The 26,020-nt window shown below is 48.6% G+C and overlaps 2 protein-coding genes across 12 annotated transcripts in view; one reads left to right on the forward strand and one right to left on the reverse strand.

Moving 5' to 3' along the window:
• The window catches only part of TSC2 (TSC complex subunit 2), a 36,018-nt gene extending 17,487 nt beyond the window's left edge, over positions 1 to 18,531 (reverse strand). Inside the window, exons 1-26 of one of the 9 annotated variants that reach the window (XR_012662433.1) lie at positions 17,487 to 17,673; positions 16,858 to 17,022; positions 15,882 to 15,968; positions 15,114 to 15,224; positions 14,132 to 14,276; positions 13,899 to 14,016; positions 13,382 to 13,430; positions 12,856 to 12,981; positions 12,423 to 12,496; positions 11,956 to 12,082; positions 11,150 to 11,293; positions 10,785 to 10,922; positions 10,466 to 10,569; positions 9,597 to 9,678; positions 8,531 to 8,686; positions 8,083 to 8,199; positions 7,418 to 7,540; positions 7,031 to 7,137; positions 6,247 to 6,400; positions 5,402 to 5,524; positions 4,949 to 5,083; positions 4,194 to 4,383; positions 3,662 to 3,755; positions 3,241 to 3,343; positions 2,941 to 3,035; positions 288 to 419 (exon numbers count right to left, since the gene is read on the reverse strand). Coding sequence is in view for 7 of the 9 variants with exons in the window: in XM_075104634.1 (XP_074960735.1) it covers positions 288 to 419; positions 2,941 to 3,035; positions 3,241 to 3,343; positions 3,662 to 3,755; positions 4,194 to 4,383; positions 4,949 to 5,083; positions 5,402 to 5,524; positions 6,247 to 6,400; positions 7,031 to 7,137; positions 7,418 to 7,540; positions 8,083 to 8,199; positions 8,531 to 8,686; positions 9,597 to 9,678; positions 10,466 to 10,569; positions 10,785 to 10,922; positions 11,150 to 11,293; positions 11,956 to 12,082; positions 12,423 to 12,496; positions 12,856 to 12,981; positions 13,382 to 13,430; positions 13,899 to 14,016; positions 14,132 to 14,276; positions 15,114 to 15,224; positions 15,882 to 15,968; positions 16,858 to 17,022; positions 17,487 to 17,588 (3,101 nt within the window). In the remaining 2 variants the exon portion in view is untranslated. Of the gene's footprint in view, positions 1 to 287; positions 420 to 2,940; positions 3,036 to 3,240; positions 3,344 to 3,661; positions 3,756 to 4,193; positions 4,384 to 4,948; positions 5,084 to 5,401; positions 5,525 to 6,246; positions 6,401 to 7,030; positions 7,138 to 7,417; positions 7,541 to 8,082; positions 8,200 to 8,530; positions 8,687 to 9,596; positions 9,679 to 10,465; positions 10,570 to 10,784; positions 10,923 to 11,149; positions 11,294 to 11,955; positions 12,083 to 12,422; positions 12,497 to 12,855; positions 12,982 to 13,381; positions 13,431 to 13,898; positions 14,017 to 14,131; positions 14,277 to 15,113; positions 15,225 to 15,881; positions 15,969 to 16,857; positions 17,023 to 17,486; positions 17,674 to 18,513 lie in introns of those variants that run through there. The other 8 variants (XR_012662434.1, XM_075104639.1, XM_075104635.1 and 5 more) reach the window with 8 other exon arrangements.
• Positions 18,532 to 18,630: 99 nt separating this feature from the next.
• NTHL1 (nth like DNA glycosylase 1) lies at positions 18,631 to 25,622 on the forward strand. Of its 3 annotated transcripts, none has more exons than XR_012662435.1 (6): positions 18,631 to 18,759; positions 19,323 to 19,570; positions 21,614 to 21,784; positions 22,326 to 22,485; positions 24,160 to 24,426; positions 25,108 to 25,622. XR_012662435.1 is itself a non-coding variant. In XM_075104644.1 (6 exons), exons 1-5 carry the CDS (start codon positions 18,678 to 18,680, stop codon positions 24,243 to 24,245), a joined length of 747 nt encoding a protein of 248 aa, XP_074960745.1. In that variant the 5' UTR covers positions 18,631 to 18,677; the 3' UTR covers positions 24,246 to 24,278; positions 25,108 to 25,622. The 3 variants fall into 3 exon arrangements, 2 of the variants coding, with proteins under 2 accessions (XP_074960745.1, XP_074960744.1); XM_075104644.1 differs by having other exon boundaries at positions 24,160 to 24,278; XM_075104643.1 differs by having other exon boundaries at positions 24,321 to 24,426.
• The last annotated feature ends 398 nt before the right edge of the window (positions 25,623 to 26,020 follow it).

A 26,020-nucleotide genomic window follows, 5' to 3' on the forward strand; every position in this document is an offset into this window, starting at 1 on the left:
ACTTTGAAAACAGAAATTTTTGTTGCTAAAGCATCAGAGAATAGGGCAAAGCAATGGCACACAACACAGGGCGCGATGTGACAACCCGATAGCCGGCGTTGGGAAGCCACGGGATACCCACGCTGCTTTCCCAAAACCTTTGACTGTGGCTAAGGCCAGTTTTTTATTGCGTAACAAAGTCATGCAAGCATCCCACATGCAAATCCACCCTGCTTCCACCCACCCTTGCAGTAAAATTTCCAAGTGCTGAGTTGCTCTTGGATTCTCCCCATTTAAAGTGCCTCTACCTGCGGACCACATGTTCAGACACACTGATGCTGCGGGATCGGAAGGCATCAACTGCAGAGGATTCTTTCAGCTCTTTCACTGGAGGAGAGTTATTCAAGCCTTGCTTTGCATTTTTGGCTAGTCTTAAACTACTAGGTGGAGAAGCACCAAGCCCCAAAAGAGGTCACAGGAAGGGAGGAAATCATTGTAGGGATGTAGGTTGAAAGATCACAGGTCACAGGGTCAATATTGGGGGATCCCGGAGGGTGATGTAAAATAAAACAAATGCCAAAAAAGGAAAACAAAAATTAAAACGTACAAACAAGCAGAGCTGAAAGCATTAAAAAGACAAACCACATTTTGAAAACAAGATTTTAAACGTGCTACAAAACAAATGAAATTAGTTGCAAGTTAAAACAAAAAACTGATTGAAATGGTAGTTGGAATACTGCGCTGTTAAACAAAGGCAAGAGCACCTGAATGCTAATTTGGCACAAATTTCTCCAGGCTGAGAAGTTTTGTGCAGTTCAACCACCTCTTGCGTTGCCCCAACTCACCGCTTCAGCACAGCTGAAAACCTGACTACTTCCACAGAGACCAGATCCTAAAACGCTTTACCAATACCAGGCAGCAGCACATTTTTCTAAGGGACACAGGAATACGTCAGGCATCTCTATCCCTGTTAGGCCTGGCCCAAATCCGAGCTTCCACCCTGAATCACAAAACCACCCTGGGCTGGGCAGCGGTGCCCCTTGGCTCTTCTCGAGACACTGCGGGAGACTCAACCCGTCTATACGAGCCTGATCCTTCTCACGCTGCACAGACAGAAGGGCAAGAAGACAAACACCCTCTTGGCTGTTGCTGACTGCGCGAGGCTTTTCTGTCAAACAAGCAATCTTATTTCAGGTGGCTCGAGGTAACCCACTTGACTTTCAACTGGAACAGAAAGGAATATAAGCCTTTACACTGTCATGCGCTAACCACATGTGGGAGATGACAGCAATTAACATCAAAGAGGCACTTTAATTAGTCGCAGCTGAGATGCAAGCCTGGCTCAGTACTAATTGGGACATAACAGTTGGTCCAGCAGTCCACATCCCCATATATAAAATGCAGACACTAATTTAACCCTCCTGGCTGTTTCTAAACACGATTTATTTGCTCCTCCTTTCAGTGAATCATTACTTTTCGGAGAGCCACCTGGAGGGATCTGAATTTATTTGTCCTTCTTCTCCCAACAACCTCCGACAGATCACTTCAGGCCGCAACTGGAGATGTGACTGCAGAGAGCACGAGCCCATACTCCGAGATAATCACCCACACTGACAACAAGCCATTGAGCAACCTTGGGAACCGCTGGGGTCCTGGTCTCTTGGAACACCCAGCACACCTCAGCTAGGGCACACAAACGTTTATTCTTTGGGCTTAAGGAGTGAAAACCAAGCACGCAAGCTTCTCGGGCACGGAAAGATATCTGCTCAAAGCTATTTCCTCTCTCATTTAGCCAGAATCCAAGCTCAGACAGACTCACAGGCAGTGGCATCCTGCCATTCTGGTGTTTCGGGTTGCTGCCTGAGTACAGCCCACACTCCTCAGCAGAGATTTCTGCAGAAAGTGATCCAGCAGTGTTAGCAAAAGCCTTTAGATACAGTAGTATTCCAACCTGGTAGAATTTAACAGGTTTTTGGAAAAAAAAGATTAGTTGAAATTCTAATTTGAGAGATGAGCATCAAAAGGCTTCTCTTCCAAGGTTCTGAATGAAAGAGGAGGAGATGGGAGAGATGAAACACAAAACAGGGTTTACAGCTACAGCATTAGGGCAGGGATGGTGTTTCTTCATTGCAAGATACTCTTTGAGCCTTGCAGTTAAAGTAGAGGCACTTTCCCCAGGGTTCAAATGCCACTGAACGCTTACTGCACATTAACACTGAAGCAAGTTAAGTGAACCAATTTAGGTAAGCCCTGCAGGTAAAAGGACGTTCAAGAAACCCTGAATGCCTTCCAAGCAATACTGTCCTATCCCAGCAAATGTTACTTTGAAAGACTGTTGGCAAGACACATTCTGACTCCTACAGACATCAGGCTTTGCTTAAAACTGACATAATCGCTTCAAAATTTAAAAACAAAAGGATCAGGCCACCCAGATACGTAGAAGACAGCTGTCTGCCACCCAGCACAGACTGACTGGACAGATAACACCACGTGAAAACACAGCACTGGTGCTCTCAATTTCTACAGGTTGCTGCTAATCACAACAATTTCTCTGGCAATGACTTAAATAGTCGTTACAGATCAAAAGGAGTTAACACTGTCAATATGAACAGGGTATTCTATTACTTCTGGTAGCATTGTACTCACGCACGTCAACCTGAAAGAACTGCTGATTTTCAAAAATTAACATCAGAAAGCCCCACACCTTACTGCAAAGGCTTACAGAACAGCCAGTGGTGCCCTCGTACGTACTGTGAGGCTGTCACCTTGGTTTGATTCCAGCTTCTTACCAACCTAAGTTTGTCTTTTTACCAGTCCCTTGACCTAAAGAGGTTTACTTTGCTTGCTTAAACGCAGTCAGACTTTGGATACCCAGACCCAGCTCCTTCGGAAAAACACAGGGAAGGGGGTGAGCACTAGAACAGGGAACACCAGACCCTGCTGGAGTCAAATATAATTTACCTTTTTGGCCTCTCATTCAGGCTTGTACTGCGAGCCCTAAAACTGTCCTTCTCCGGCGTGTCATCAAAGGAAAGGAGGACATTCGAGCGCAAACCCTGCCAATTGAGAGAAACAGGTCGCAGTTTCAGTGGCTAGGACACGCAGCTGAAAGACACGCAAGAACTCACAAGCGGTTTTGAGCCAGATATCGACAAGAAAAGGAGAATTTTTCTAGCTTCAAACAGAACCTTTAAACTTCTCAAACCAGTTTTTAAGTCATCGTTTTTATGACGTACTGTTTGATTCAGTAGCGCCCATTACCTTTGTAATATAGGGGACAAAGTCCTTTCGGAAGGGAAGGCGACACCGAATGAACCACATCGCTATCACATGGTGGGCCAGGCAAACGATGTACTGGTTAAACCTAAAACAGCAGAAGGATCTCCACACAGTTTAATGCTGCATTACGATGCCATTCCAGAACTGAGCAGAAGGGCTTTTCAACCTGAGAAACGGAACAATTCCTTTACCTACTCTAAGTACAATGAAAAAAACGCTCAATTCTCTTCAAGAAGAACAGATATTTTGTCCGAGGTGAACATGTCCCTCCTTCAGAAAACGCCTGGCGATGCCAGAATGAGCAATACCCTATAAATAACCTTGACCCCAGTACTACAAAAAAAGCATGTCTCATTCTCTTAATTTTACAGATGAGGAAGAAGCACATTTGCTCTGAACTTACTTGGAAGGGTTTGTGTACGGCAGGGAGATGGCGAACACACTGGCGTACTGCTCTGCTGCGAAGTTCCTGTAGAGATGAGGCAGCCTTGCTAGAGCTAGAAGAGCGCAAGAAGAAAACCAGCACAGGTGAGGTGCAAACACAAACTATTCAATATCACAACTCAGTTTAATTTGAATTGTTTGGCTCCTACTAAATCATCAGCTGACATGGAACTTAACATCATGGTGTAATTTCATGCTATTTAAGTTATAAGCAGCAAGGTGGGGAAAGCAGCTTCGTATTTCCCATCGCTGTATGGCTGCACCACACAAAGCACGGCTCTTCCTTCAGTGTGTGCAGGTGCTTTCCATAGAAAACCAGTAACAAACAAGAGATGATCAAACATCTGTATCCTGAGGACATGCAAGGGCATCGCCAAAACCCAAGAAACCCTTACAATGCATTCCATTGGACCAACATAACCAAAATACCCACATTCAGCGCAAATACATTTACAACTGTAGAAGATGAAAAGGAGAACTTTACAACTTACTTGAAAGAAATTCTAGGAGAGGGATTGCCATATTGGCCGTAGCGGAAATGTGGGTTAACTTGACTATTAAGACAGGGAGCGCCTTTATGATGATGTCGGGCATCTCGACGCTACAGACAGAGAGCGCCACCACGCACTGGTTTGCACAGCGATAAATAAGACCGTGTTCCAGGCAATACACTATTTCACGCTAGAAGAGTAAAAAAGAAAACAAAGTCATAATACAGGGAAAGAGAAAACCTCTGATGTACTAGCTCCTGACTTCAGTTAGCCTGGCAGAATGGTTTGCAAGGCGTCGCTGCTGCAAGGCCTGCTTGACGCACAACAATTCTTAGCCAAAATGCACTAACACAGAACCCTAAATACTGCCGCATGTGTTCTAGGGCAAAATCTCAAGGTTGGACTTCAATCAAGCAGACATTTTAGAAACTAATATTTAAGTTTCTGATGAAACAGAATGTTTATGTTCACCAGGGTCTTCCAGCAGAGGGTAAAGTCACTCAGCATCCTGCGAGGGGGGACGGGTATGGTTGGAGAACACCGAACCCAGCTGACCGGACAGTTACTGCTGCACAAAGTCAGCAAGTATTTTTTTCACCCCTGACCCCACCCCAAATACAGCAAATGCAGCTTTTGATAACAGAAAAGGGCAGCGTTACCTTGCACTTGACTCTCTTAACCAGCTGGCATGAGAAAATGCTCTCCTATACAGGCTCAGGCCCCGTCCCCCCTGCACCCCCTTGCTTTCCACATACCTGTTTAGCTTTGTCCAGATAATTATGGTAAGATATTAATGCTGTCAGTACTGGAACTACAGCCAGATGCAAATCAGTGCGAGAAAAGCCTTCTGGGGTACCATGGAGCCTGTCGGTAGTCTTTTTGTCTGTGAGCTGATACATCACACAGTAAGTTGGAACACTTCACACTAAAAATACTCTCTGAAAGGCAGTAGACAGGCACTGCCCGTAGCTCCCTTTTCACATGTATACATAGATACACAGAGAAAGACACTTGTTATTACCTAATTCTGCACCTAAAACAACCCTCACAAAAAGAGAAGGTGAGTGAGGATTGACAACCAGCATGCTCATCTTCAAAATACTAGACTGAAGGAAAAAACCAACCCCAAAACCTCGCCACCCCAGCCCCCAACTCTCAAGCAAACTAAGGATTTGGTGATTATACATCAGTAGGGTGCACGGCATTACCATGTAGCTCAGTGCAGAGGCCAGGAGATCTATGTTACAAGGAGAGGTTAAAAATAGCACTTTATAGCGGAGGGATTCAGGTAATTTGTTGAGCACCAACTTCAACACCTTCCAGTCCGTCTCCTGGAAAGGAAGCAAAAGTTAAGGTGGAAAATTTTTGTACGATTTCAGTTCAGTTTCAAAGTAAGAACGATCAAATTTCAGACAACAAGCCATTTCCTAGGCAGACATATGTCTTGTCATGGTAGCTACATAAAAAGAAGCAGCATTTAGCTGTCACAAGTGACCTCCTGCCTGTCATCCAGCTCTAGGTGCAATATTGGCACGGCAAGCCGCAAGACAACTTGTACCCAGATCTGACTGAGCTCAAAAAGAGCCAGAATTCAACTCTCCCAGCCACTAGCACAAATTAACTTCCAGAGCAAGACAACCCCTCAGCACAGAACGATGTACAACACTAACAAACAATGTATATTTACAGTTTATTAGTGACCGACACATTTTATCAATTCTCAAAATACTTCAAAAACTAGCAGTAGGAGGGTTTCTTTTAGTTTCAAAAGCCCTGTCAGAAACAGGATGACTTATTTGATCTAACAAACACATTATTTGGCCCCGTCTGCTCTGAAGCAGAGTGAAATGAAAGCTCTGCTTAGTTTCTGAAGAGCTGAACTGGTGCTCCCGCTGGTGGTTGTAAAGCTGCACAATTACACACAGATTCTGCCCAGGAAGGAGGATTTACTTACTGCTTTTCAGGTGTTGTTTAGATACCCCGGGATAGAATTCTCTAGCCGGCTGGTTTAAGTTGGCATTTTTCACATGACTGTCATTAAGAGTGGACGTACCTGCTTCAAACACTGCAGAAGGACACCAAAGACCATTGAGTAGGGCAGATGCCCTATCCGAATCGTGGCATTCTGAGAAGGCACACCGGGACTTCCCGAAGGCGGAGAGAGCGTACCAGTAGGCTTTTTCTCAGAAGCCCTCTTCTCTGCTTCTCTACAACACGGAAAGGGAGAAAAACACATGGAACGTAAAATCCAGATCAGAAAAGCCTACAATGACCTACGTGACCTACAATGCTACCCTATTTGGTAGCCAGTTTAATGACCAAACAACAATATAAATTGCATTTTCAATTAAAAAACACAGGATTGCCCAGTAGACGGACAGCAGCGAGCCAGTTTGGTCAGGTGAAGGACTTTTCTAACCAGGCCCCTAGCAAATTTAGAAAGATATCTTTTTGGGGCATGTTACACAAAAAACTTCAGACCAAACTATAAAATTAAAAATAGCTGGAATTGTACAAATCATTGAATCAAACCTTATGTGAAAACTGGTTTCTGGGAGGAGATGGCCAATATTTTTGTTAAGTTTTGTGAGCAGGAACAGAAATTTCACATCTGAGATTGAGAGCTCTGTAGCTAAACTATTTGTAAGACAAATTCACCAACGAGTTATCAGCTGAGACAATCCCAGGCTGTAATGATAGGCTTGTCTAGCAGCTGACTCATCAGGATTTGGAAGATTTAGAAAAACTGCTGATTGCTAGTGACAAACCATTAGGCCTGTGCAGAAATACCGAACAGTTTGGAAAACAGCTTTTGCTGAATGCAGTGAGAAACTTACACAAAATCACATAGACAGTAAGGGCTGAACCTCACTGCTCCATCCTTGTTGGAAAGGCCAAGACGGTGGAGGGAGTCAGCTCGAAGCATCAGCAGGAAATCAAATACCTGTATCAGAGAGGACACTGGAATCACTCAAAACCCAAGCCAGTGGAATACTCTCCCACATCCCCCCTGCAATACAAAGGGATTTTTAATCAATGCTGTGGCTAGTTCTGTAGGAGGCATCAATTCTGGTGTTAACAGTACACGTGCGCACTCCCATTAGCCAAGAAACATTTAATTCTACCTCTGGCAAGCTCTAGAGCACACATTCCCCACCTGCCACCCAAGAATTCCAAAGGCAGCGTGCAGCTTTTGACCTGAAAGCACAGGTTCCTGCTCATACCTGCAGCCTGATGCTGCTAGCAACGGCAAGGCTGTACGCATATATATAATGGCGTTGGACGTGGTGAATCAGCATCTCGTACACCCGCATTGCATGGCTGGAGGGTAAGCTGTAGAGTTTTGTCTGCAGAGGAACGGGAACACAAATCAAAAGGCAGACTGACACTTGTTATTCAGAAATGTGTATCTGCACTGAGAATTCAAGAAAAACGCAGCAAAAACTCGCTCCTGAAAGTGAGATGAACAGGTGGCGCTGCACAGAACCTCTGCAAAGGCTCCAGGGCAAATCTGCCCCGCTCCAGAAGGGCAGTGGTTGGAACAACCAGCTCTTAGCAACGGCTTAACCGTATCTCAGGACACGCTACCCAAGCACAGTGGATCTATTCAAGGTTATGAACCACTCCCCTTCTCCTAGTTTATGACCACATCTGCCCCCCACACATGAAAACGCACTCACGTTCATTGAACAATGGAAATGAAGAAAATAAAACATTTGGCGAACAGCCATACAGTACCCAAAAGCAAAAGAAGTGACTGAAACAAGAGTTAAAATACTAAGTGGACAAAAATTGGAATATTTAATAGTGGAAGAACGGTTACCTAAAATGCCAAGTCCAGCAGAAGCCTATTCTGAAGAAGACGTGTTTAATGATCTGCAGAATTTACCTGAAGAATTATCAGGAGTCCAAGAACTGCTGTCTTGACATCCTCCAAAGAAGCCGAATATGATAGCAAGTCCCTCTCTTCCAGTTCAGAAGGAGATGAGAGAGAATGCGCAGCCACCTTTTAAAAAGTAAAAGCAATACATGGTTTAAATCTGCAAAACCCCTTTTCTTTATTTCCATCCTGGAAGGTCAGGAAAGACTACAGCAAGTCAGCCGTGCAGGAAGTTCTGCAATCCCCGTCAGGTAGCTCGGATGTGTGTGGGTAGGGTTTTGAAAGCTCCCTTCCGCCCTGCACTTCAGGCTTACATCCTCCAAAACCCAGCACTTGTACAATAGCCTACTGAACCGTGGAAGTGGCAACAGCCATGGATTAGTCTCCTCAGACACGGTAAGAGGATCTGGCATGAGACGTGGTGATGCTACTGCCAACTGACCAAACTCCGCCTCACCTTTTCTATGATATCAAGCAAGCTGTTAAAGTGATGTGTGTTGCAGCCTTCAGCCAGGTCTACGAGTAGCTGAGTGGCCAGTTTTCGGACTTGATGGTCTTTATCCTCCGGAATGTGAGCCAGCTGAGAGATCACAACCAAGTTGATGAGCTCTTCCTGCAAGAGGACAGACCTTAATAAGCCTTGGCACTTTGCTGTCAGTTGTTCAATCAGCATGTTAAAGAGACAAATAATTACAAACAATAGGACACTGATATTCTGATATCAGGCTTATTCCTCAACTAACTCTTTGGTTCCTTGATCTTTCCCCTTCCATCCAATTAAGTATTGCTGTATGCCATCCCTCCAAATATTTATGACTCTTGTTGAACTTGGATTCAACGCTTTGGTTTTCATCTATCCTACAGACTTGATAGGCCAGGCTCAAATAGACTGTTGACAAGGGATCCCTAGGGCTTGGGTTTTTTTGAGAGAGAGGAAACATGCAACAGCATCACATTTTCACAAATCTTGAAGGAATCCAAGAGGCACCTCTGTCCCTTCTTGTCCTCGGACGCTCTGGGTATGTTCCACGGAGCTGAAGACATACCCAGAGCTCTTCCATAGCTCCTCTCTCAGACAGCTTCTGTCTTGGATTGCAGTTAAACTGCAAGCACCAAGACGAGTCAATCTGCTCGCATCGGATCATAATCCAGACCTCACCTTCTTACAAAGCTTTTAAATAAACTCCCTCACACTGACTTTTCTTTCTTCCAAAACAAAACGAATACGGAATTATTGGCCTTAAAACGGGGAAGCAAATACACAACCAGGTATGTCCTCAAAACACAGCAGCTCCCACTGCAAGCTGCACATACCTCTACCCAAGTGAGGACAATTAAAAGGCAAGTCCTCCCACAAGCATCCTAAAGAAACATGTCTATTGTGCGCAACATTTAAAGCACAGTTCTGTGCCCTCCCCAGATGCAGAGACAACCTGAAGCACACCACAAAATACGCCTCGCCAAAGCCTTTCCCACCCACTTCAGATCTCCCACGTGATCACCAGAAACAGATAAACACACACCTCATAGAACTGTCTGTTAATACTCAGGACAAAGGACAAGACATCCAGAACTTTAATACGAACAGCACTACGAGTTTCGTTCCTAAAACGGGAAGAGCAAATTCAAGATGAATAAAATAAAGTTGCTGATATTTAGGGAAGGGGGAGAGGGGAAAAGGAAAGTAAAACTAAAATAAACTAAGAAGCTTCTGAAGAGTTACAACAGTACTGTTAGAGATCAGCTAAGCCTTCAGTTAATGTCTCTACATACAAAACCAGATTCAAGAACAACTGGAAACTGGAATTCCAATTCAGCTTTTACTACTTCTGGAGACTTGTAACTGCAGTTTTCCCACTCCAAGCCAAACTAGGCAGCACGTGTCAGAAGAACAAGTGCTCTGGTGAGCAAATTTAAAACCAAACATATGGCACCGAGGAAGAGTTTCTCTTTGGCAGCATTTCACAGACGAGACAGAAGTTTGTTATTGCTGTATGTTGATATTTTAGAGCACAAGAATACTTTTAAGAGTAGCAATTCAAAAAACAGATTACTTCAATACTGGATAACCATATGCAATCCTGATGCTTAACAGGAAGGTCTTGTTTGGTGTCAGAGCTACGAAGTGCTGTGGAGTGGAACACCTAACGGCCTACGCTAACTGGAAGAGCACTGTCTGATGGAAACAACAGTGGGGAAAAAAAGCATAAATAACTCAGCGGGAAGTTTTTTCTTCTGTTAAAATCCTTTCATGTACTGTGCCCCTGGAACTACTGTACTTCTTAGCAGTTATTTACTAACATTAGAAGTTCAGGAAACAAAATTATCTAACATGAAAAGGTGGCAGGAAACATTTGAAATGGCTTGTATTTGCAAAGTTAATATTTCATACCTGAAGAATCTCTCCATTAACATCTGCAGGTTGTGAATCCAGCCATCTTTGGCAGGATGAATGGATTGAGCTCTGTATGTTATCAAGTTTAATACAGAAGATTCCTTTCACAGAAAGATCAAGAATTTTTTTTTTAGTGTATAAGCAAATACAATATATCCATTCTCCCAACCCCCACCCTGGGAATAAGGGTCATATAAGTCCTTGCTGTGATTTTCTGACCACTTGCTGTTTTAGGACTCCCAACTTTCAACTGGACTGAGTAACACAAAACAGATTCAAATGGCAACAAAGGAAGACAATATAAGGAAAGTCTTACTGGTCTCTGATCAGCACATCTTTCCACCAGCTCAAAAAATCTCTCTTCAGAGCCGTGGAATTCATTCTGGTCACAGAGTTCTTCTACTGTAGTCAAGAGATCATGTACAATGGACTTAAGTTCTTGGCTCTCCAGACTCTGAAACAGAGACAAAAACATTCCTAAAAGACTTTAACCTTACCAGAAAGTGCTAGTTTTAAATACAAATAGAAAACTCGGTTGAGAAGCACAGTATTGAGAACTGGGCTAAACCTTCATTCAGCTTCAAAGTTCACCCGAGTGTAAGAACAGGAGATCAATTTGCAAAAAATATTTACAGCAAGGTCTTTCGATCGAAAACACGTCAAGGCAGGCTCACTGCTTACCTGCAGCTGTTGCAGTAATCGCTCCATGATGTCCAAAAGGATATCCCACGTTACAGCCTGCAGCTCCTTCCCGTACTTCTTTATTAGACGTGTTATGGACAGAACTATCTCATAAGACACAACTGCATTGGGACATGTCATGGCCTGGAATACAAAGCATTTCAGTCAGGTAACAGTTGAAAAGCAGTGATCAGAAACCCTCTTAAATTCAAATGAAACACACCTTCCTAATTAGGAACTTAGCCTGAGGGTCTGAGATAAATATATTCAGGTCCATACACACAAAGGGCAAAGCAAAGAACCATTCTATGAAGGGCAGGTCTGCACTCCTGCGAACAGCTGCACGTCAGACGCCAAATACAGGCCCATCTTACAGGGCAGACACGAGGTTAAAGTTGGGAATTACTGCTTGATGCACTTGGAGGAGAAAATTTCAAGAGAGCTCCGAGGCTGTCCCTGAAGACACCACCCCTCTACTTTTTGTACCACACGCTGGAAAGAGTGAAAGTTTTTGCTTTGTTTTTATATTTTAAGCTAAAGAACCCACAATGTAGATATTTGGTGAAAAGAATTCAGACTTTGCTTTTCTGGCCAACAAAGATAATTCCAGTAGGAGGTCTCAGTTTCAAACTTTAATCCTCTGTTGTTTCACTGTCTCCCCATGCTTCACCCCATACCCAACTGCTGCGTCTCATCTTTCAGACATACAAAGATCTCTTTAGTGTAGGGGACCACATTTTTGTTCTGAATTTGTACAGGTCCAGCTGTATACCTGAGTAAAAAGTTCCTCCAGCATCCCATCCTACCTTGAGGAATGAAGGCAGCACTGAAGTTGGGGAATTCTTGAGTGAATTGAGGCGATGAGCACCCCACAGAGCCATCCCCACAAAGAACACAGCTCCTCTCAGCAGCGCTGCATCCGCCATGTAAGCTCTAAGACCAGAAGGAAGGAAAGTCTTAGACCATGCTATAATTATTTTAGCATGCAGGAGTCAATAGGAATATACGCTGTGAAAACAGCAATCCCCAGCTGCTAGACATCAGAACCTTGCACAGCAATTTACAAACATTAAAACCAGAAGATTGTTTAGTACAACTTTAAACAAAAGAAAATTAAATTCAGAGAAGCCAAAAAATGAGCACTCCAGCAACATAACTAGGAAGGGAATTCATTTCCAAGCACCAGAACCTTCAGCTTGTTCTACTGAGGTCAGTGACTCCCTGCCTATCTCAGCGGGACCTCTACTGAATTCCTTGGATACACCTTCCTTACCTATCTTCCATGATCCGGCACATGTTGTAGATGGCACTGTGTCCCAAATGAGTTCCCAGAAGGTTGCGCATAAGCTGCAAATTCAAAGAGAACACTTAAATATCCAATTGTTAAAACACCCATTAGCCGAAACCCGCAGTTAGCTGGCCGATCATGCCCACTCATGGTAAGTAAATGTGTCCGGCCATTTCCATGTCCCTAGAGAAAAGGCAGCCTGTCACATTAGCTGAGAGGAAACTATGGGGAAATTCCGTGGACAGGACAAGACTTACACTAACAATGTGCCCACCCCTTAATGCCTGAAACAATTACTAATTTACGCTTGAAAACAAACTGAAATTTATGGCAAATGTGCACAGGCACATCTGACACTGCATCCATGAGGCCAAACCAGCGACCTCACCAAAAAACAAAACTACAGGGAAGTTCTGACCTTCCAGCACGGCTCGCAGAGCTCCTTCACGTTGATGGTACGGCACAGAGTGATGATAAATACTGGCAGGTTCTCTGACGGCAGACAGTTATAGCAGACAACTGCGTCTAGGACTTGCAAGGAAATCTTGGGGAAAGAGAAAGACAAAACAGTTATACACTTGTCTAGGAATAAAGCAGGTGAAATCCTAACCTGGCAGATGAGGAAATCTTCTGGAAGTGAAAAGGGATGCAGATGTGTCTTTTTTTATATATATATTTAATTGCAAATGGAAAGTAAACCATAAAAAGCACTGCTGAAAAACTGAATCACTTATCAGATTTATCCGTGCTCTGTTTGTCTTAGAATAAAATGATTATTGGTGTACGAGATTCAATGGCTTAGAAACACTTCATAACATTGTATTAGCTCTCTTGTAAGAAGAGAGTAAACTGAGAGTCTGATCATCTGATTTTGTTTGTAAAAGTTACAGTTTCAAAGAATTCCAAGGAACTCTGAAGTACTAAGAGAGACTCAAATTACTGACCTCTATGTCCACCGATGACGAAGTCTGAATGCACAAGAGGCATATCTTGCTGTTAGGAAAGAACATTTCTTTACAATTGTTTGCTTAACATGATTTTAGGCAAATTACAAAGAGCAAAAACAGACGTAAACTGGCACATTATTTCACTCATCATTCCCAACTGTTGATAACACTCCTAGAGACACTCAACACTACAACCTCTTTTATAAAGTTAGCTTAAAGTTGCACTTAAATGTGACCCACCCTAATGCAACAGCAGAGACCCTTTGTGAGACTAAGCAATGCAGTCGGGTCCATCCCATGAAATGGGGAAAGCACACGCAGCTAAACTAAACCAGATCTGAACCCTGTAGGAACTGAAAATCTAGTGTTTGTCAGAAATGTCACGTATGACCAGGAATGACACAGATCCAGATTGGAGGAAAAAGATTCCACCTATCTGTATATTGATCTGCAATTTTCTCCTATCACTTACCAAGAATAAGCACAGAGGAGTTAAAAAAAAAACCCAACTTACTGGACCATGTCAGCTACATAGTCTTCCAGATAGCAGCTATTGAATTTCACCAGGTTCACTAAAACAAGAAGGAACTCGGAAGACAAACCAACATCCATCCACTGCAGTACAAAGTCAGCTAAAGAAGAAAGACAAACTGTTACAATATGCTTTCTACCCAGACGCATTACCACTACCCTGGGCTCGTATCACTTATTCCCACCAAAGGGAAGTGGGGTAGAGACAACACTCACCTAACTCTTCCTCTAAGTAGGTGATGTATCGTCCATTCTCCGTTAGAGCCTTGAACACTTCAAGCCGTTCATGCAAGTCTTCATTGGAGGGATAGTCCTTAATAACCTTAAAAATATGTGCTCTGAGGATCCCTAATCTCTCACCCTTAAAAAAAAAAAAAGAGGGGAGGGGAATAACAGTGTCACTAATGAAAAAAGACAGTTAAGGCCTGGACCTTCTCAAGGTCTGTAACAGTGATCTTCATGCCTGAAATGATTTTCCTTTCCTACGGGCTATGAAAGTCTCCCCCAACCTCTACTGGCTCCTGACAACGGCTCAGGTCTTCTCAACCTGTTACAGCAGCACTCAGGGCTGGAGGCATTTTGTCCAGCAACACATAGACACCCAATACACAAAGTAATCCATGGAAACTGCAGCTGACAGCACTGCCCGTATAGCATTTGAAAAAAACCCAAGCCGACAAACCAGAATCAATGCCTATTCTTTACTAAGCACCTACCCCTACTTTTTCAGAATACTGAAAACTAGAACTTTGGTATGATACATTCGTACGTTTGTATGGCACATTGTTAAAGCTGAAGAATTCGTAGTATGTTTAACTTGGCCAGGCTAGAAAAGTATCTCATACAGAACTTCTTGCATACTTGTCATGCTGAAACACTAAAACCAGCTGCAGACTAGGACTAGCAGGTCTGGGCAAAGACCACATAAAATTTGCTGTACTAGGCTGAACTTAACCCAAAGTATTTCCTCTTTTTCAAGAGCATTGCCCCAGAACAGAGAAGGTTCCTACAAGCTGTATGAAGAGTTTTGCTATGAGGTCAGACCAAGACCTAAATTTAAATGCTTCCTCTTCCCACACAACCAAAGCAAGAACCGTGGAAAGTTGCAGAGAAGAGCCACCCAGTATTTTTCACGCTCATACTCTGCACAAACCCTAGTTTAAGTGTAGTGTTTCTTCTACAGTTTGTTTGTTTTCACCTGTCCTTGAACGATTGACTTTAGCAGATGAAGAACAGCATGTCTGGCTTCAACGGGGCGCTCTGGCTGGAGCATATCGGCTACCACTTTCCATATTGCTTCCACTGCGTGCTGAAAACAATCACAGGAGACAGGCAAGAGTAGGAAACTTTAAGCTTCTTCTGGGATCTTTACCCAGTAAATCAGACATTAATTATAGCGAGTTAACGAACAAGATCTCCAGGGATTTCATGTCCAGAGTTCTCTTTTCTGAGGGACACTCTCACCTGCCCGTCCTGAGCTCAGATGAAACACAAATCCCATCCTACATGACAACCTGCACCCCAGTAACTGAAGTTCTTCCCTCACACACTTACTTCAGTGTGAACATTTGTGCAGAAACCTTCACGCAAATACAAGATGAGTTTAAAACCAATCTGAGGGTGCTTATTAACAAGACGGAAGGAGCTAGCAAACACCTCTTCTACAGGATTAACATCATCTCCCGTGAACCGTCCTGAACCGGCCTGCATGCTCGCAGCAGCCTCCTTCCATTCAGTTCAGGAGGCCTGTCAGCTGTGTCCTCCCTGCTCCACCATTGGGGGGCTGGACAAGACTAATTTCCTTGGCACGTGAGCCGCCCTTCCGCAGGTTTGGACGGCACAAAACAGTTTGTGGGATTACCGATTTTAAAAGGCAGTCTAAACTACAGAAGCCTCTTATGATAGGTTAAAAGCTGTTGCTTAAATACTCATCCTTCCAATATTCACTGAACGCTTTGAAACTCACCTCTTCGATTTTTTTTGTTTTTGCCACTTCGCAAATTTGACTGATCGCTCGTATCCTATTACTTAACCCGCATTCTATGCTCAGTTCCTGGAAAGAAATGTAGAAATAAGTTAACAGTTTATCTTACTAGAAACACCCACTTCTCAAAGGGGATTGTGAGCCACTGGCAAATAAATTACGCATTTGTCCAAAATGAGCTAACCATTAGTCATCACGGGAGCTTTTCAGGAATTTCTCCAAAAACTTTTTTCCATTAGTAAATGATTTGTCAAAACTAGAACTTTCACAGATCGGGAGCCAAGCAGCTTTTCACCTCCAGGGCAAAATATCTCATTTTCTTCAGAAAAGTTAGAAACACACTGGCTGTGGCGCTCGCCCAGTTCCCGGGAGAAGGGCAGAGAACAGAGGGACATCACATCTGGCTCCCCAGCCTTCCAGCAGGTAAGAGCTTGGCTGCTCCAGCACAGACGGGAGGGGATTATGGTCTCCTCCTTCCTTTTATGTGTTTTCCTCCCTGCATGCCAACTATTCTCCTTACAGACTTGCTGTAACTATTACTGGAATCAGGTTTTTTTTTAAATTGTCACAAACCCGTAAGGTTTTCATAAAATAGAAAGTTTCCAGCTTGAGCTAACTGCCACCACACAAACTTCATCAAGCTCAGGCTATAAAAAAACCAACATATTTTAAGGAAACACCCTGTAACCCAACAGAAGATGACACCTACTTTGAAGTTATGGCATTTTAGTTATTCAGTGTATTCAAACACTGAATAACTAAAATGCCATAACTTCAAAGTAGGTGAGTTTTACACCCATTTCACTAGAGAATGAATTGAGAGATAACATAAAAAGGCATGACTGGAGAGGGGAAGAATGCCAAAGCTGAAAGGAGAATGAGCGAGACCTCCTTCCGACCCTCTCGGCTCAGGTAATCCAGGCACTGTCCCCACCTTCACTACAGTCAGTTCTCACACCTTGAGTATTTCTGCAGTGATGATAAACTCTGTTTGCTTGCCCTCCGATGACTTTGAACTTCCCCGGGATGTTCCCAGCCCCAGGAGATTCCTGAACTTCTCCTTCAGTCCCGAATCTTTGCTCTGAGGCTTTGCCATTGCTGACAAGCAAGCAGCGCGGAGCCCCTGCAAATACAGAACAGCGTTTCTGTTAAGGGAGACCCAAGGGGAATAAGCAAGAAACCACCACTAACAGCCATCACAACACGGCTTTCACAAACAGCTCTGGTGTCTCAAACAGTTTCAAACAAAGGAGAAGCCCAGCGCTGAGGACGAAACAGCGAGGAGCCCTCAGGCGTGTGGAGCCTGAGCTGCTCCTGCCTCCAGCACCCGTGTCCTGCAGCTACCCATGGAACGGGCAGCTCGGGGTTACCCTTCTCTGGGAGCTCTGAACACCCTGCACCACCACAGCCCGCCCAGAGCAACCACCATTTTCAAACCCCTGGGCTGATTTCTGAAGTATAAACACACACCCCCTACTTTTTGGCGGGCACGAGCTGAAGCACTCGTTCCCAGTCCAAAAGCAATGCACAAGCACAGGGCACTGTAAAGCAGATGTTGAAAGCAGCCAGGTGTGAGGAAGGACTTACAAATCTAGGTGTTCGATCATCCAAATGCTGCCATGGCAAGGAGAAAGAGGGGGAGCGAGAACAAGCACACCCATTACACCAACAGCACATCGACAGCAACATCCTTCAGAAACTGTCTCCCCAGCCAGCCCCAGCCCACTGCCCCTCGGGGAGCCCCGCACCCAACTCAGAGGGGGACACCCGCTCCTGGCATGCTGGCGCAGCCCCAGCACCCTGACCTCGGCACACGCTCCCGCACAAACCCAGCAGCCCCCACGACTACGCCCCATGCCCCCACGGGCACGCCACCGCCTTCCCCGCACTCACGGACACGCGGCAGCAACCCCTTGCTCCCAGGGGACATGCCACAGCCCCCTGCCCAACATCACCAGGGGACACACCACAGCCCACCACTCCAGGGACACACCAGAGCGCCCAGCCCAGCCCCCCGAGTGACACACCAGAGCCTGCAGCCCACTGCCCCAGGGGACACAACACAGCCCCACATCACCAGGGGACACACCACAGCCCACAGCCCCACATCACCAGGGGACACAGCCCCCAGCCCCACATCACCAGGGGACACACCACAGCCCACAGCCCCACATCACCAGGGGACACACCACAGCCCACAGCCCCACATCACCAGGGGACACACCACAGCCCACAGCCCCACATCACCAGGGGACACACCACAGCCCACAGCCCCACATCACTACGGGACACACCACAGCCCGTAGCCCCACATCACCAGGGGACACACCACAGCCCACAGCCCCCTGCCCCGGTACATGCCACAACCCCTTACTGACACGCAACGGGGGACAGGCCACGGGCAGCCCCACACACCCCGGTCCCTGACGGGGGGACACCCGGGGGGGACACCCCTCCCCAGCCGGGGGCAGCCCCACACACCCCCCGGGGCACAGCAAGGCCCCGCCTCCCGCTAGGCCCCGCCAGACCCCCGCATCCCCAGGACACGGGGGGACGGCCGTTCGCCCACCGACCCCCACCCCCCGCTCCCTTCCTCCCTCCCCCCCTCACTCACCCGCCGCCCCCGGCCCGGCCCGGCCCCGCCGCCCCCGGCCCGCGCCCCGCTCCGCGCCGGCCCCCCCCGGCCCGCGCCCCGCCCCCAGCGGAAGTCCCGCCTCTTCCGGCGCCCGCGCCCGCCGCGGGGCACGCCGGGACCGGTAGTGCCCGGGGACCGCCGCCATGTGCGCGGCCCTCCCCGCCGCCGGGGGCGGGGGGCGGGCGGCGGCCCGGCGGCTCGGTAGGGCCCGGGGGGCGGCCGGAGGTACGGGGGCAGTGATCGGTGTTCCTCGGGGTTGGTGGGGTCGTGTGCGGGCCGGGCCCAGCCCGGCCTTCGCACGGGAAGGGGGGGGCCTGCAAGCCAGGGGTGAGAGCCAAGCCCAGCCTAGCCGGGCCGGGCCGGGCCGGGCCGGGCCGGGCCGGGCCGGGGGCTCAGGGGCACGGTGTCCTTGTCACGTCCCCCTCGCAGCCCGGAATGTGGTGGCTGTCCTGCCTGTGGGCCTAGGGACGCATCTTGTCCTCCCCCGTGTGTGCGGGACACGCGTCCCCGTTGTGCGACATGTGCCCCCGACTGTTGTCACTTGTTCCCCCCGGTCCTTCCCAGCCGCTCCTCGCCCCACGGCTGGCTCCAGATACAGCTGGGTGGATGGAGGTGTCTCTGCTGGTTTGGGACTATGGGGAAGGCGAGCTCAGTCCTTGTCAGGGTCCCACTTGTCATGGTCCCACGGGTGGTCGCCAGCACGCGGGGCTGACGCTGGGCTCTGGTGGGAGGTGAAGGCTACTTTCCCCTGGCCTCAGCCCTGAAAATCCCTCTCCCATCTCTTGCAGCGAGCCAGGTCCACAGCACAGCCAGCGTCCCGAGGCACAGCAGGAGGAGGAAGAGCATCGCCATTGCCTACGATGCTGGGCAGGGGGATGGTGTGGAGCAGGCGACGTCTGAGCCCCAGAGACCACGCTGGGAGCCGCGGGACTGGCGGCTGCAGCTGGAGCGCATCCGGGAGATGAGGAGGAACAGAGACGCTCCCGTCGATGAGATGGGAGTGGAGAAGTGTTATGACAGCAGCGCACCTCCACAGGTAACAAACACCCTGCTCCATCAGGCAGGTGCAGGAAAATACAGCCTCACCTTTGCAGCCCTCTGGCCTTCCTCATCCTCATGTTGCCCCTGGATATGTCCCGTTTGGGATATCTCCAGAACAGAAAAATAAACGTAAGGCATATCAGGACTCTAGGCTGGGATTGGTCCCATGTGAGGTTACTGCACAAGCATGCATATGAGAGGAACCGTTCATCCTGCTGGAGGAAGAGAGTCAGGAGGCTCCCATACTGGGCTCGTTGGCTTCAGACGGTCCCTGTGGAATGTCAGTGGGTGTTTTGTGAGGTGTTTCCTGCTCATATTCAGCCCATGCTGGGCATTAGAGACCAACTAGCAAACACAGCTGTGAAAGGCCCTGGTCCTCTGCTTAAAATGCTGCCGGAAGAGTTAGCAGGCCGAACCAAGTGCAGGAGCTGAGGCAAAAGTAGGATGATTTTGGACCCTGAGAGTGTATCGTGGCAGTGCTGTCTTCTGGGGCAGGCTGGCAGGGTGTGAAAGCATGTCCCTTTTTTCTTAAAAATCTCTGTAGGAGTCCAAGGAAAGTATCTAGCAAGATGGCTCTGTAATACAGAGGAAAATCAGTACAGAGAAAAGGCGAGGGGATCCGCAAAGAAACGTTCCAGGCTGCTTTTATGCTCTTCAGAGCAGCACATAAGTGTAGGTTGTCTTCCTCCCCTCTTGTGGCCCACTTTCAAGGGGATACTGGTTGAAAGGAAGAGCCGTACTGGGACGGCACTGTGCTCCCCAGGCCTGGGAAGACAATCAAAGGCCCCAGATGACACCTCCCTCTGAGGGGACCATTTGCATCAGTACAAAAAACAAAGCGGAGCGAGGCCGCGGCGCAGCGCGGGGACCCAGGGATGCAAGGCTGCGCTCCCCGCACGCAGCGCTGGTGCGGGAACCCGGAGGTAACCCGCAGGCAGGCTCAGCGGAGCAGCGGGGTGGGAGTCGTGTGCTCCACAGTGACCTGCCGGGCTCTGAGGGAGGGGTCTCGAAGACACAGCTGCACAGCTTCAGCACATGTAGCGCTGTCCTTGTTGCTGGTGTCGTGTCTTGGGCTTGGGTCCCTGGGGAAAACGGTTAGCTTTGACTCTGGGTTCAGACAGTGTCACACGCTCCGCAGCCACGTGGGCTGGCGCCAAGCGCAGCTCTGGGGCCGGGGGGGGGCCACGGTACCCGGTACAGAAATAACTTTTCTTCCCTAGGGAAGCAGGGTTGTTGCTTCCAAGAAAAAGTGGTTGTTGTAACCCTCAGCACACAATTTCCGTGCACTCGGAGATTTTTTCCTGGTGCACCTGCAGTTTTGTAAACTTTGTTTGTAAGAGAGCTGAAGGAAGGTTCGTACTGCACGTTATACTGGCTCGGTCCAGGTTAGTTTGCATCATCCTTGTTCTGGTGGGGACAGAATTGATCTGGGGAAAAATCAATTGAAAAACAGGAGGTGAATAGTATGGGCTAAACCCTGCATGACAGCATCGGAGGAATTTGTGGGTTTTGTGCTTCATCTCCCAGCCTCTGTGATCCCAGTTCTTTAGATTTGGTTTCATAAGGAGCTCACTGGAGCCAGACACCCAGTTCCTACTGAAGCCTAGTGGGAAAGGGACAGGATTTTCAAAAGCTCCTTTAGAGCAGAAGCTGCATGAAAAATCATTGGGCGTTTGTACTTCTGCGTCCTGTGGGGTCCCCTGAGAATCCCCTCATCAGGAGAAGCTTTCTCTGACCCTTTGTAGATAAGCATTGGCACCCTTGGATGGGAGATCCCAGCAGGCGGTAGCTGCTCTCTGCCCTTTTACACATGCTGACTGCTTGGATCGAAGGTGTTTCTCTTCTTCCTTTATTGTGTGGTAGAAGTAAAAGGTTATGGATTATTTCTGTTGCAGCCTTCCAGGCTCTTGTAGGCTGATGTGGCTGAAAGAAGGTAGGTCCATGCTGTGCACTGGACTGAAGATGGTGACGGGTGGTAGAACCGAGCCCCCGAGGCGGCCGGAGATCGTGGCGTGTCTCACTGTCTCCTTTTCCCCAGGTTATGCGCTACCAAGTTCTGCTGTCGCTGATGCTTTCCAGCCAGACCAAGGACCAAGTGACATCAGCCGCCATGCTGCGCCTGAGGCAGCATGGCCTCACGGTCGACACTATTTTGCAGATGGATGATGCGACGCTTGGGCAGATCATTTACCCTGTAGGATTCTGGAGGGTGAGTGCAGGATCGTGGCAGCACCCAACGTGCGTGCGGAGGAACACCCTCTACCGTCCTCCGCTTCCACGCAGGTCAGGGGCCCAGGAGAGGAGCGCAGGGCGGGTGCAGGCTTGTCCTTTGTGGGCTGTACTCATGGCCAGTCGCTGAGCTGCCAGCAAGTGATGAAGGCAGGAGGTGGGTGCGAACCAGCCCTGCTCCTGAGAGACGCACCCCCATTCAGCCTGCGTGCCGTGCCCCGCGGTGATCTTTCCCCTGGGATAAAGCTGAAGGCTGTATTTTACACCAGTTTTAGCAATTTGTATTCACAGCAAGATTGTTTGCTGCAGTGCCTGGAGTGTGCAGGGGACGTTACAGCTGCTCAGGTCTCAGTGTTTTGCTTTCAAGAAGTCAAAGACCTCTGCCTCTCCTCTGTAAACTCCAGTGTGTGGCCTCGTATGTAACATACGCTCGGGAACGGTTTGTTCTCTGAGCTGTTTGTCTCTTTTCCCTGTATTGGAGGGCAACTTGGATTTTCTGCCTTTTTCCCTTGGTTTTCCAGAACAAGGTGAAGTACATAAAGCAGACAACAGCCATCCTGAAGCAGAAGTACGGGGGCGACATACCGAGAACTGTGGAGGAGCTGGTGCAGCTGCCAGGAGTTGGGCCCAAAATGGCCCACCTTGCCATGAACATTGCCTGGGACAGTGTGTCCGGGATAGGTAGGTTGGACCATGTTTTCCCCACTCCCCTCCTAAATCCTGCCTGATCCATTCTCTGGGCAGAGGGGAAGCATCTCAGCTGGGTAAACTGCCTGCCCCGGGAGCCTGATAGCATCACTTCGGTATAGTCATCTGCAGAGTATTTGGGTGGGTGAGGGATGTGAGCCTCGACCGCTCACAGCTGATGAGTTGCTAGAGGACTTAAGCGTGGATCCAGCTACTGTTTTGCCCCAAATTTGATAGCAAAAATCTCCAAGGGCAGTCCGTTCCTCCTCTTGGATGCTGGTAGGCAGTGCAAGTATTGCCGAATTGGGTAGGCATCCAGAAAGATGTGCTAGCAGAATAATGCTTTGAAATCTCTTTGGTGTCAAGTGAAAGAGAGATGGAGATTATTTTGTGATTTCAGGATACTTTTCGGATAGTCTGACGTTATTTTTTCCCAGGGTTGCTTCCGTTTAAACAAATCTCATTTGGGATTTTTCTTTGGCAAGCCATGAGAGGGCAGAAGCAAGGCTTAGTCAAAGTTACCATTTGAAATCGGTAATTCATGATGGGTCTTAGAAAGAAATGATCTCAGGCAATCTGTAGCTATAGAATTTCTGATCTGCTTTCGTTCCTGCAGCTGGGTAATAGGTGACCGCAGGTGCATTTGTTTATTTGCCGTGCTTATTGAACAGAGAGCGTAGGAGAGCGCATAGCCGTACCCGTGGAGCCGTGTGCGTTAGCAGTGATGGGCTGGGAGGAAGTCTGCGACGGCGGTGGGCCCCGGCCAGACCCTGGGCAGGTTCGCTCCTGCACGATGCTCCTTTGGGGACCATGATGTTTGTTTGGGGAGAACGGAGGGGAGCGTGGCTGGCAGCAGAGCTCCCCGCAGCAGCCGGCAGATGGGGCTGGACAATCAGTTGCGGCGTCCCGGCGGGCTGCCCGGCCCAGGGGGCCCCTGGGGACAGATTAATATTCCAAGTGTATTTGCTACTTAATAGAGGAGCCCTGGGAAAGCTAGGAGTGGTGCCACCTGATGAATGACTGCTGCCGCGGCGAGCACGCAGCCCAAGGTCAGCGCGGGCGGCAGCTGACTCCCGCCGCCCCGCTGGTGACCGTCAGCTGTACGAAATGTGGCTCTTGCGCTCGAGTCGACGGCGCTTTGGGGTCTGTTGTTCTCTCCCTGCTGTGGGGGAGGGGAGTCTAGAGGGAGCCAAACTAGCCAACTATTTTCCAAATAATTGTGTGCTTGGTTTTGATTTAGGAGGCAAGACTAAGTCTTCCTGTTTACAGCAATTTCCTGGGTTTTGCCCAATTAGCCATAGAGACAGGTTTATCGCTACTGATCTAACAATAATATACTTTGCATTCAGAGCTTTTTAGCTCAAAGCACTTTATAAACATTCATTTAAGCCTCACAAACCCTCTTGTGTTGGTGGGTATTATGAAATGTGTTTTCCATCTGGGTAAACTAAGGGGCAGAGATTGCAACTTGCGTAACATCAGCTGAAACAGGGAGGAAGAGAACTGGGGACGGGCTGCCCTGTGCCTGCTAGATCAGAGCATGCAAACCTTTGAAGAGAGGCTGGGTCAGATTGTGCGAGTGTGTCGCTAGCTGCGTGGCGTGAGCTATCTATCCCATCTTGCTTTTGGCTCTGGGCCTAGGAAGGAAGCAGCACCTTTGTTCTGCAGGTGAGCCTCCCCTCCTGCTTCACCTGCCTGGTCCTGCCGGCCCCTGGAGGAAGCCCGTGCAGGGTGCTGTACCTGGTGCGCTGTGACAGGCAGCTTTTGGCTGTGCTCTCTCCGTTCAGGTGCGTCTGCCCCCACCTAAACTCTGGGCTCTCCCTTCCTAGCTGTGGACACCCACGTGCACAGGATCACAAACAGGCTGAAGTGGGTGAAGAAGGAGACCCGATACCCCGAGGAAACTCGGGTAGCACTGGAGGACTGGCTGCCCAGGTGAGGCCCAAGACCCCAGCCTCCTTCCTCCACACCAAGCCCCTCGAGTTAGCTGCAGGAGCCATGTCTGCACACAGTCCTGCTTACAGCACTTCCAGTGACTGCGCTTTGGGTCCCTCCTCTTTATGGGGGACGAGTCTGCAGGTGCTTCTCCTCTCCCAGAGAGCTGCACCAGCAGCCTCTCAGCTGGCTGTTTCATGCCTATCAGGTATATCAGTCACCACTAGTGCAGGTCTGGAGGTCCTGGTGCCTGATTCGTGCCTGGACCGGTTTACCGTGACCCAAGCCAGGTGCTTTTCTACACAGGACCTTGCTGAGCGTAACAGCCACAGCAAGATCAGACCATGGCTGGATTCTGGCCTTCATTGATGCTGAAGCTTCAGTATCACATGCTGGCTGACAGGTACTCTGTTGCAGCGCCATATCTGGCACATGCCTTAGCACAAGAGAATGACCACAGACACCATGTGTGTCTGTCCTCTGCTCCCCACCCCAGTTCAGGGGGATCAGGAAAGGTTAGGAGGACTGTTCTTCGTAGGAAGCTGGGACCCGCCTCCAGGCGCCTTGGGAAGCCAAGAGGAACAGGCAGTGGGTGAAAGGGATCCATTTAAAAGCACGGGCTGTTCTTTAACCCCTCCAAGCAGCTGTATCGGAAGGCTCATGTTTTTCTTCTCACTGCAGGGATCTTTGGAGGGAGATAAACTGGCTCTTCGTGGGCTTCGGCCAGCAGACCTGCCTGCCTGTGAATCCTCGCTGCAATGAGTGCCTCAATCAAGACATTTGCCCAGCTGCTAAGACACGCTGAGGGATCATCCAGTCTTTGTAGAGCAACAAAGCTGCCTCGGCTCAGCAGCAGCCCAGAGCTGAGCCCTAGTAAAGCTGTGCTTTGCACGGGGCTGGCTGTGTGACTGCAGGGAAACAGGAGACTGCTGCAGCCAGCTCAGCATCTCTGGGGAGGGAGCAGCCGCTGGCAATGGCTGAGCTCGAGAGGAAAAAAGGGTCTTTCAAAGTGCAGCAGTCCTTAGCAGCACTGCTAAAGGCTCCAGCCCCCGTGTGAGGGCCTGAGCATGTCCCGGCAGAGCAGCAGGCTGTGCCGCGTCAGGATTAGCTGGAGAGAAATGCTTTGTCTTAGGGGACTTGTTGCTGCTTGTAAATACGCATTTAATAAAGGTGGTGGGGTTGGTTGTTTTTTTCCACCCATGAGGTTTGCTGGCATCTGTGCAACACAGGGCAGCGGGAGGCGACCTCACCAGAGCGTGAGACCATAGCAACCAGTGCAGAGCAGGCAGCACGCGACCTGCCAAGGCGCCCGCCTAGCCCAGGCAGCGACGGGGGCTGCTGTGAATAAGGTACAACCGAAGACTTCACGAGCCAGGATGAGAGGAGGCTGCTGCCTGGACAAGTGCCCTTTGGGTCCTGGTAGAAGAGCGGGGGGTAATGCAGAGTAGGGGCAGGCGGGAGACAAGCCAGCATCGCTCGGTTCTCTGTGTGGCAGCAAGGGTTACAGCGGCCACAGGAGCCAGGCTAGTGTGTGCCGCAGAAGCTGACAAGGGACACCAGCACCGTCTGTGTTTTGTTCTTCAAAGAAAGGGCA

This window comes from Phalacrocorax aristotelis, chromosome 10 (assembly GCF_949628215.1).
Source record: "Phalacrocorax aristotelis chromosome 10, bGulAri2.1, whole genome shotgun sequence".
NCBI lineage: Eukaryota > Metazoa > Chordata > Aves > Suliformes > Phalacrocoracidae > Phalacrocorax > Phalacrocorax aristotelis.